Source organism: Electrophorus electricus, chromosome 11 (assembly GCF_041902795.1).
Source record: "Electrophorus electricus isolate QZ-2024a chromosome 11, ASM4190279v1, whole genome shotgun sequence".
Taxonomy (NCBI): domain Eukaryota; kingdom Metazoa; phylum Chordata; class Actinopteri; order Gymnotiformes; family Gymnotidae; genus Electrophorus; species Electrophorus electricus.
In genome coordinates, this window is record NC_137507.1 from 14,696,986 (window position 1) to 14,707,783 (window position 10,798).

Below are 10,798 nucleotides of genomic sequence, written 5' to 3' on the forward strand. Positions count from 1 at the left end.
TAAATCACTTTGGATAAAAGTGTCAGATAAATGTATATTTAAATATAATAATTCTAATTTATTTTACAATAGCTGAGCTACTTTTGCCAATTTAGCAATTTGTTTGACTTTCTCAGTCAGTCAGTTATGCCAGTTTTAGGATCTTACAGTCGTGCCAGTGACATAATGCACAAACCATAATGAATTCCTTTTTAAAATCTCCTTTGAAACCACTAAATTGAGATTACTTACTATGTAGAATCATTCACAAAATTAAATTATACTCACATGAATGAAACTGGAACTAATTTTGCTTATTTATTTTTTCATCACAAACATGTTAAGGTAACATGAAAATTAACATATACAAGCTGCCTTATGCATTGTCTTATTTTTGTAAGCATTCAAAACCATACTGTAACCAAAACTCCTCAACCTTTTGTTGAGACAGACAGCCTGTGTAGTGTGTGGCATTAGACTACAATACCCTAAGTGCAACTGAACAGGTAGCCTTATGGGTGTGGTTCTTTCTGCTTGAGTAGGCCAGGCGGGAACATGATCAGATAAAAAGTGTGAATGGTTGAAAACGGGTGGAGTGAAATAGAGGAAGAGATTTGACCAGAGAACACAAGTCTGCTAAGACTAATGGTGCAGGAAATAAAGGTGAGAGAGGGGAGAGATCAGAAACTGTTTTTATATTCTCTATAAGGACTTCTGTCTACTCACCTCCCCCTGTTGCCACGGGAGATGAGTAGGGGGAACACTTGAGAGTGTGTTGAGAGAGAACATGGCTTTTCAGTTGGGCTGCTTTGTTGTGTTCACCTGTTTCGGAGGCTAGAGGGAAGAGTGCCACAGACAAGGCAAGTTTTAGAGGATGAATCACGGAGAGACCAACACTCTCAACTACTATTACAACACCAGGGCCGGACATAAGACTGAATAAGGGATTAAAAAAAATTTTTTTTTTTGTAATGCTGAATTACTGCCAGCTGTTACCTTAAAAGGTAACTTTACTCCACTGACCCAAGAGGAAACATAGACAACAGACCATGCAGGCAGCTGGATTAGAACAGGATGACTGCTTTGACTTCTTGTTCAAGATTATTCTAATTGGGGATAGTAATGTTGGCAAAACTTGTGTGGTTCAGCGCTTTAAGACTAGAATGTTCTCAGAAAGGCAACAGAACACTATTGGAGTGGACTTCACTGTTCGGACGCTTAATATTGAGGGCAAAAGAGTAAAGGTCAGTTTAATCTTGATTTATAATTTCTCTATACAGATATAATGAATATGAGAATATTTTGATGTGAGTAATTGTTAAAGTCACTATTTCATTCACGGAACTTATGTGTTCTCAGATCTTTATCAGCGTTTAAGTGCATCTTTAGCTAACTCAGTCATTGAGAGACCTTTGATAATAAACTAGTCAGACCAGCAATCGCTATGCAGGACTTGCTCCACAGGTTTACTTGAAAACACATCCGACATTGCACCCCACTACTAATCTTAAGATACCTTAGTTGATCACTTTTAAGGTAGCCCCTATCAATATCTCATAGGTAGAATTATGGGTTATTATAAATCAGGTAATAGACCCTTAAGTAGGCAGTGAATAATTTACATTATATAATGGCTAACTTATTTCACCTGCTTTACCCTGTTGTTCAAGAACCTGTTGAACCTCAGGGACTGGAAGAACGGAATCTTTGGTATGCTCTGTCCTCTGGCAGAAATATCATTTTTGGTTATCCTGTAATAACTCATAACACTGTTGCTCCACTGTGTCAATATATGGATAAAAGCACTCTGAAATCAGTGAGCTTGCTTCTTTGTCAAACATCTCTAGTCCTTGTAGAGTAATGCTAGAGAGTCTTTTTACTTTTGTCTGTTGGGTCTGGTTTCTCAGGTTACACAACGTGACAGGTTTCTTCCTTGATGCATAAATGGACAAACTTGTTTCCTGCTGAGCAGAGTGAGCCCTTAACACTCCTTATAAAAATGAATGAACTAAACTTTTAATGCTATAAAATTTTAATACTCAATGTACTAATTAAAAAAAAATCTTTTTAAATATCACAAATCAGGGATTTTGAATCTGAATCTTCTCTCTAAAGCCTGTCTGAAAATATTTGGCCATACTCTGCATCTAAAAAGTTTTTATTTAGTGACCTCTCATTACATTACATTATTATACCTCTCATTATTTCTCATTACAGCCATAGAAATAATCTACATGCTAATAGAATCTTCCTGGTTAGGTCCTTTAAGGATCACAAAAGGTCATATTCTGATTAAGCCCTAAAGTTTGCTATTATTAGCAAGTCATATATCCTTGTTTACTTAACTTCCCCCACTTTAATTAAAAGCAAATTAGTTTTATTGTAAATGTAAGACTTTTCTGCTTTATAATGTACAATCCAGAAATACTCAAAGGATATTTTAACATGCATTGTTATTCCAGCTATTTTGTTCAACAGCTGAGACCCAATGTCTAGTGAGAGCTTATTCCAAACAGGAAAAATAACCCAAAGGGCAGGTATACATTGCTTATAATTTTAGCCTCATAATTTCAGTGGATATGGTGTAGATGAAAATAAGTAAAATCTAATACAAAATAACTTTTTTCCATTTTACCTTCATGTACAAAAATAGAGATGTTTAAGCAAAGAGAATAAAAGAATCACTTAGAATGGAGACTGTGGACTGTGCAGATACCAGGTGTTAGGTTGCTAGGGCACTGCAACCATTTTAATGAGCACAGATCTTAGGAGGGTAAGCAGATCTCAGTGGGACCCAAGACTGATTGTAGCAGCTATTCAGATATACCTTATCAAGCCTCTTCACAATGACTCTCCATGTTTAGATCTTTCAGATGTCAAACAACTCATTGAACATTTCCAAAATATTTTTTTTAACTAATCTTAAAGATGCTGCTCTTACAGTAAGATTTGTGTGATAGTTAACTATCCAGTTAAAAGTAGGTCAATGTATTTTACACTATATCAGTTCATTTATTCTCTCATACCTACCATCTCGGGAGTGCTTAGGCCTTGTCTATGCCTGCAGATGTGAGCTCTCAAGTTTTGAGGGCATAACCCCGTGTGCTTTGCCACAGATACAGGTGTGGGACACAGCAGGGCAGGAGCGATTCCGTACCATCACCCAGAGCTACTACCGCAGCGCACACGGAGCCATGATCGCTTACGACATCACCCGCAAGGCCACTTTTGACTCCATACCACACTGGATCCACGAAGTGGAGAAGTATGGAGCTGCCAATGTACTCCTCACCCTCATAGGTAATTACAGCAAACACAGCAGTCCATGTAAAACAGCTGTGAGCTCAGGACCAAAAGCTCATGCTCCTGTGTTTGCTCCTGCTGCTTTACCCAGGCTAAGTCCAAGCAGAGCGTCCAACCAACAGGTTTATTGTTAACGATCGGTGTCTTAAAATGGATTGGCAGTCTTGGAGTAGCCAATATCATTATAGGCCTAATGTCTTATTAAACAAACAGAAGTTGTATTTGTGGGCATGCTGCTTCCTTACTTCAATGTCCAAATCTCTTCTGCAGGTAACAAATGTGACCTGGAGTCTGAAAGGCAGGTTCAGTTTGCGGAGGCTTGCACATTGGCAAAGGAGAAAGGAATTCTGGTAGCGATGGAAACGTCCGCGAAGGAGGCGCAGAACGTGGACGAGGCCTTTGAGCTGATTGCACGCGAACTCCTGGCTCAGAACGGAATGGCAGTGAGAGAGGACGAGTCTCAGATCGACCCTCCACACCTCTTACTGCGCTCCAACTCCAGGCCTATTAACAGCCCAACGTACACAGCTGAAAAAAAGGCGTGCGAATGCTGACGCACCTGAACATGACTGGAATTCAGGAGCGTCTGCAGCAACACAATTAGTCCATTGTGAACTATTTTATGGGTTTTTTGGGGGGTTTTTTTGGATACTAAAAAGACACCTGTTTTTTTTTTTGTTTGTTTTTTCAGTAAGGAAGTGGATTATGATGGCTAAATGCCTACAGGTTTCTGTAGTAGCGGTGTAGTCGTCATCAGAATTATTTTAAGTGAAACTGGTCCATTGTGGGTTAAAAACTACTAATTCTCATATTTGAGTCACTATATATCAGAATAAGGATTGTATGTGCAACTTGAATTTTAATCATTCACATTTTGGCTTAAGCAGTAGCAACAGGCTCTCGGTTGTAAATGAAATAAGCTCAGGCACAGTTAAGTATCCAACTCCTTTAATATCTCTTAGACGAAATAATTATGAACTCTTCATTCAAGTCTACTGATTTTGACATTTGTAGAAATTTGTCTTTCACCTGTCCATGGTGTGCCACTAGGCTGGTCTTTCTGTAATACAATACAGAACTTCTGAAGTCTTTGTTTACAATTTATTTAGTTTTTTTCATAGTGCGCCAGCGATCTTTGATATTTACTGCTGTACGGCCTTTGAAAGGGAACGCCCTCTTGATCTTCTCCCATCGACCTTCACCATAACGATCCACTCCTTGCTTTACCCAGCTGGATTCTTCCTCAGTCCACATCTACAATAACAGTGAGCCATCATTCATTCAGACTTGGACACAGCATGTATTAAGAAGAAATGATAAAACTCACCTTTCTTCTACTTTGGCCATCACTGCTTGATGATCCTTGAACTACTTTAAAAAAAAAAAAAAAAAAGTAGGGTTTTGTTTTGTTTCTTATTGTGGTCAATTTCAGCAAAATAGAAAATATACATAAACTTTGTTGACAGTAAGAAACAGGAGTTATGTTGTATTATAATGCCCCATTAGTCACATCTGCCACCATAATAAAAGGTCTGTGATTGATGCATCAAGGAAGGGATTAGCATTTCTGGACAAATTCAGTAAAATCAGAAGAAAACTGTCCTACAGACTCACTGGATGCTTCAAAGATATTTTAAAACAATGCCTGCTCCATATTAAAATGACTATTTCCTAGTCAAGACAGAGAATTTGTACCCTTGCTAGATCTATTAGAGGTCGCAAACAGGGATTCCTCATCACTCCACTCTTCCTGAACCCCAGACACTTCCATCCACCTGTTCCTACAGGGACAAAATCACCCATTAGACAGGACTAATATTAAATTTACACATGCACACCCATTTAGATTTATATCTGGAATTTCTGTAAATATAAAATTGGCCAAGGTAGCGTGCTATTGCTGAGGCCTGAGGCTGATTGTCAGAGAAACCCAATGGTATTCATTATTGGCTGCTGTTCACTTGGGAGGGCAGGGTAATTAGGATGATGTCCCTGCCTGTTTAGAGTGATGCCAGCCACACCCAGGTGTCTGGTAGAAGAAAAACACGTCAGTGTTCATCCTTTTTTGATTTGTGCTTATAAACTGTTGCCGGTATCATTATGCTGTTACAGTTGCTCACTTTGAAATTGATTGGTTTTTTTTTGGATTGATGAACATTAAAATGAATATTATTTACAAACTCTATCAATCTTAGCATTACTGCCAAGGGCCTGTCTTCCCAAATGCACCACCAAACAAAATCAAACATGGTGGGCCAGGAGTCAAACACTAGGATGGCCCTGGGGGTGTGGAGCAGGGGTGAGGCAGGCGCAGACCGTTTACGGGTGGGGGCATTCTGTCTGCCTGATGGAGGAGAGTCCATTGCCGTGCTGCCTCCACTTTCCCTTCCGCCTCCACTTCCGTCCATGGTCTCCCCGTGTCGCCTGGCGGTCACATCCAGTTACCAATCACACCAAAACTCAGACAGCTGACGGTTTCAAACACGCAGAGGTTAGAAAAACTGCGGCCCAAATGGATTTTGGACACACTAATGGGGTGCAAATGAAGACCCGAGAGCTGAAATAATAACAGCAGGCCCCAAGTTCTCACCTCTTCTCTGTCCGTCTGCGGGGCTCCTCTTCAGGTGTACAGTTAGGTGTAGATATGCTGGGGGAGCCCAACCTGCTGGGGGTGGAGCAGTTCTGGGGCTCGCTGGGCTGCTGGGGGGACGCAGGTTCGGGCTCGCTGGGGAGGCTCTTCCTGTGGAAACCAGCACTTGTCCTTTTAGAGTGCTCAAGATGAATTAAAATTAGTATATGGACTTAGGTACCCAAGTACTACAGGGACAGAATACAAAACAAGGGTGAAAGATGAGGGGCCTCATTCATGCAAGACCTACTCGTTCATTCTGAGTTGATGGATAATGTTATCCTTTTGACAATAGGCTGTAATAGGCTGAGGTCCAGTTACACAACATGAACAGCTTGAGTAAAAAGTTCCACATCCTCATCTTTAGCAATATGTGAAAATGTAATACCTGTTGGTGACCGGCCTACGATGTTTCCTAACAGGTGGCGTGGAGCAGGTGGGCAATGAGCTGAGGGGATCCTCTTTGTTGGGTCCCACCAGCTCCCCAGCACCGTCTTCGAATCCACTGAGCTGACTGTCCTCCTCCATCACCAGCTGAGCCACCGTGATGGCCGAAGCAGCCTCACCTGGCTCTTTGTCGCCCTCTTCCAACAAAATAGCAGGCGGATGGGCACGTTTGCTTTCTGTTGTGGCAGCGTTCACGTCCCCAAAAATGGAGCCAGTGTGAGACAGAGGGGTCTCCAAGAAACTATCGCTTACTACAGTGACGGCTGACTGGCTCCTCTGCTCCTGCTCCACTGGTTGGTCAGTAATGTGGTTTTTCTGGACGGACTCTTTGGCCTGCCAGGCAGTGCACGACGGTTTGCTGACAGCCTGCTCAGCACATTCTGGTTGGGGCTCAACGCCTGCATCAGGCACCTGCTGCTCGCCCACATTTGCTCTCTGCTGCTCTGCATCTGAACCCTGTCCCCCTGGTGTCTCCGAGAGCCAGAGATGAAGCTCCGCCAGGTGGGGCTCTACCTCGCTCTCCTGCTGCGCCTCCCTCTCCACCTCCTCTACCAGCTGAGAGAAAGGAACTGAGACAGACTGCTGCTTGGCAAGCACTGGATAGATGGCCTCCAGCTGGCTCATCTGGAATGTGACCAGATAATTGGAGGATACAATGGGCCTGCCAGGGAAAAGAGTGATGCAAGAAATCAATGATCACAGCTCAAATATAATTAAGGCCTAAACAAAATCAGGTGATGGTTAAAGCTGTGATGGAAGACGCCTGCAACAGTAAGCAACTGCTAATTTCAACTCAACCATCTGAAAATGAGAGGTGGAACAGAAAAGTGATCACCCCATCATTGCTCTCTGAGTGAGTGAGATGGCATTACACTGTCTCCTGCCAATAACAGCAATACTATCATAGCAATAAGTCTGTGTACTTGCGCTTGCAGAAACGGGTAGTTAGCTACCCATAGGCCCTGCTAATAACAGTGCCAATGAGTATATACTGACATTAGCCTGTAATTTATTAAAATTTCTAAACAGCTTAATACACCACATTTCAAGACAGCTTAGTCTTAGGGTGTGTTCTGACTTGGTAGCTTTGGTTCGATTAAAACCAATCCTGGTGCTACTGCTCTGTTAGTGCATTTTGTTAGAGAAAGTGTGAACACTTCCTTTTGAACTCTGGTGTGCACCAAATAAGCGGACCGAGACTCCCAGAACAGGTGGGTCTTGGTCCATGTCCAAATTAATTCTGGTGCAGTTTGTTTCAAGTATGAACACAATACATGTCAGAAGACGCCACACTAAACACGCCGTGGCAAAACAAATTGCATTGAAAGAGAGAGAGAAGGAAGTTTCCACATTACAGTTCAGTACAGGCATCGGAAACAGTCATCTTTTTGCAGCGTACCTTCTTTGGTATGAGTAGTGAAGGAACTTGACCATTTTCACTCCTCAATCTATTTTACCACCTCTTTCTATGTTACCAGATGGTAAAAATGCCAACAGGTGTAGACAACCCCGAAAAGTGTACCAAGAGTATCATACCTCACTATTTAAAAAAAAATACTTTAGTATTCGCAAAAACAAATTTACAATCGAACCAAGCAATCCAAGATTAAATGTAACAATGTATCATTTTCTCATTTGGTCCAGACCAAGGGAACCAAACTACAAGTATAAACACACCCTTAGTGTTAATGATTTAAAAAAAAAAAAAAAAAATCATTAACATACAGCAATTTTGGTTAATACTAATAACAGCCATAATTTGACTTGTAAATAGCAATCATCACTAACAGATGGTGTGAACTGACAGTACCGATTTTTGGCTGGCATGTTCTGTCCTGAACTCAGACAAGCGTGTTCTACAGGTGTCTGTGTACCCGACCGTCCCGGGTCTCGGATGGTTTGGTCCTGTACAGACGAGTGCCCTTCTGAAGTCCTATTGGCCTGAGGCTTTCTGACAATCTCCTCACCAATATGCCGCCCTTGTTTTGAGAGCCTCACCATCTTTAACAAACACAGCCAAATCAGTCATGCTGGATATTTAGGGGTCCCATTAGCCGGCATTGACACTGAAACTCACATAATATGGCATGAAACTTGCTACTGTAAATGAATGTGCAGTTATTCTTGGTAAAGGCGATGATGCAGTGGAAGAGTTGTGCTTTGTTTAACATGTCATACATTTCCCCCTTTTACAATACCCATCAAGAGAAAGCCAGACCTTGACCAGAAAAGGCTCTGGAAGACGGTAGATTTTATCGATAAAGTCCATCATTTCCTGTTTGAAATCATTGTATGATCTCAGTGGAGGCACCAAGCTCAGTAAACCCCGTGTCCTGCAGCTCTGTTGAAGAAGATCCATAAACAGCTTTCTCTAGAGAACAGGAAGAAAACAAGTCCATATTAGAAAAATTATCCATTATATGAAGGATGAAATTGCAGCTCACTGAACAGGCAAACAAAATGCATAAGGCAGGCAACTGTTTGTATGAAGTCTGGCCACTGAAAGTTTATTCACAAACTTGAGATATACTCCAGACTAACTGTAACTAGCTGAAACAATAGCACACCATCTAGCATCAAATTTCAACCACCATGTGTACTTAAAACACAAATATATTAAGCACAAGTACAGGCCAAGCAGGGGGTAGGTTAAACACACATTTTCTATGGTGCCATGGGGACACCCTTTTTAAAATTAAGTTATAAACTGGCATAATTAATCGCTGAGACTGAACTACTATGATATATGTGCTTATCAATAACCAACAAAAGCAAGACTTGTTAGAACCTTTATTTATTAAAACACAAACAAATGGACTGACAATATTTAAATTTCAATACAGGGTTGCATATGCTTGCATTTTAAGTTTGTATAAATACTGTCATATTAGGTACTGTTGTGGTAGACAGTGATTAAGTTACACTTTGCCTGCCCAGAATATACTTTAAGAATTTAATAGTGGAACACAGGCAATGCACCTTTCCTGTTGAATCCTTTTCCTTGGGAAAGTATTTCTCTAGCATCTCTTTGCCCTTTTCATCCTGACTGTTCTTGATGCAAACAGTAATAAGCTACAATGTAAAGCAGAATGTTAATTTTTAAAATAAAATCTCAAAACAGCAGTGTAATACAGGGAAAAGACGACTTCCATTTTACACTAGTGACAACTAGGCCTGTAGGGACCATCAAACCTCAGTTTCACCATCATGCAAATAAATGCACTTAATGATTGAATTGTCTTTTGTGTTCAAATATTGCAGTACAAGCATAAAATATACTGAAGTTGGAGATGTCAGTTAATGTACAAGAACATTTACAACCATGCTTTGTGTGTGTAGAGTGACTTATTTGTTAACATATTAAAAATGTAAAACTGCAGATAGGGGTGCCCTCAAATTCCATAATTGCAATCAGGCAAATATTCAATAATTACAACAGGTCTAGGGACAAATGTTGAAGAAACACAAACTCACCATTTCCCAGATAGAGGTCTGTACTTGCGCCATGTCTTTTTGAGAAACACTCACTTCTGAACAAATATGTTCTAGTATGGTTAGAGCTGATTCCAGTGGTGTTAAAGGCTCCTGAAACATACTGTCTGCAAACAAAACATAAACCAGGAATTACCCAACTGTATTTCCTTTGACTAAAAGAAAAATGTGCTTGAAATATCATCCCAATTTCACAAACTCACTGAGTTTGTCCCCATCGTTTATCCGTGATAGAAACTGCATGAAACGTAATTTTATCGTCACTTCACTGTGTCCATCGATGGGCCTGTCCACCAACGCTGAAATATAACGCAGGTGACTTAAAGCGCGTATTTCGAATAATGAACATCTGACAACCCCCAGTGTTTTACTGCTTTAAGTTACCACTAGCACTATATTATTTAATAATCATCTTGACATAAGCCGTAGTCCTGGAAGTGGAAATCTACAAAATTGTAGATAGCATTAGCTAGTTCGTTTAGCCAAGTCCCTAATGTTTGTAACCTACATGCTGTTCATAAGTATGAACTTAGCTAACTTGTTACAAAGACAACCAACAAAATGCCAAGCACCATAAAAGGTTCCCAGCATTCATTAGAAAGCTAGATAACTAGCTAGACATGTTTTGTTAAGGGTACACTTAACATTTAAAATAGCTAACGTTATCTTAGCTAGCTACCCAAACAACAAAGCTCTTCTTCCTGGTTAGTTAGCTAGCTAATGTAGCTAACGGACTAGTACAAATTAGTCAATCGGCAATCCATTTACCTTCGATAATATTCCTGAACTGAACGAAGCTGTAGTAATCTTCATTTCGGAAAGAATCTAATGCGTAATAAACGCTTGCGTCAAAATACCACATATTAATAATTTGCTCATGCTGTTTCGTACTACTCTTTCTGGACAGCGCCATATTCTACTCCCTCTGCGTCATCAGTTGCAACTAGC

At 40.6% G+C, this 10,798-nt stretch overlaps 2 protein-coding genes across 13 annotated transcripts; one reads left to right on the plus strand and one right to left on the minus strand.

Moving 5' to 3' along the window:
* Positions 1–806: 806 nt before the first annotated feature.
* On the plus strand, positions 807–4,071 carry LOC113573565 (ras-related protein Rab-19). The gene is made up of 3 exons (XM_027003905.3): positions 807–1,223; positions 3,096–3,279; positions 3,553–4,071. Exons 1-3 carry the CDS (start codon positions 1,029–1,031, stop codon positions 3,834–3,836), a joined length of 663 nt encoding a protein of 220 aa, XP_026859706.1. The 5' UTR covers positions 807–1,028; the 3' UTR covers positions 3,837–4,071.
* Positions 4,072–4,213: 142 nt separating this feature from the next.
* Positions 4,214–10,798, minus strand: terfa (telomeric repeat binding factor a). Of its 12 annotated transcripts, none has more exons than XR_014125859.1 (13): positions 10,619–10,798; positions 10,054–10,149; positions 9,833–9,957; positions 9,338–9,430; positions 8,577–8,729; positions 8,169–8,359; positions 6,300–7,019; positions 5,873–6,054; positions 5,599–5,706; positions 4,978–5,063; positions 4,610–4,650; positions 4,429–4,536; positions 4,214–4,342 (listed from the first exon to the last, which is right to left on the minus strand). XR_014125859.1 is itself a non-coding variant. In XM_081722836.1 (13 exons), the coding sequence occupies exons 1-13, from the start codon at positions 10,761–10,763 to the stop codon at positions 4,265–4,267; spliced, it is 2,088 nt and encodes a 695-aa protein (XP_081578962.1). In that variant the 5' UTR covers positions 10,764–10,798; the 3' UTR covers positions 4,214–4,264. The 12 variants fall into 12 exon arrangements, 11 of the variants coding, with proteins under 11 accessions (XP_081578962.1, XP_026859713.2, XP_026859711.2 ...); XM_081722836.1 differs by having other exon boundaries at positions 4,978–5,057; positions 5,873–6,022; XM_027003912.3 differs by having other exon boundaries at positions 4,610–4,653; positions 4,978–5,057; positions 5,873–6,022.

Coding starts and splice junctions, on each gene's coding strand:
- LOC113573565 (XM_027003905.3), top strand. CDS start 1,029: ATGCAGGCAGCTGGATTAGAACAGGATGACTGCTTTGACTTCTTGTTC. Junction 1,224..3,095: donor TTGAGGGCAAAAGAGTAAAG/GTCAGTTTAATC, acceptor GCTTTGCCACAG/ATACAGGTGTGGGACACAGC. Junction 3,280..3,552: donor TGTACTCCTCACCCTCATAG/GTAATTACAGCA, acceptor TCTCTTCTGCAG/GTAACAAATGTGACCTGGAG.
- terfa (XM_027003909.3), bottom strand. CDS start 10,763: ATGGCGCTGTCCAGAAAGAGTAGTACGAAACAGCATGAGCAAATTATT. Junction 6,023..6,299: donor CGTAGGCCGGTCACCAACAG/GTATTACATTTT, acceptor TGGTTTCCACAG/GAAGAGCCTCCCCAGCGAGC. Junction 5,707..5,872: donor CGCAGACGGACAGAGAAGAG/GTGAGAACTTGG, acceptor TGTGACCGCCAG/GCGACACGGGGAGACCATGG.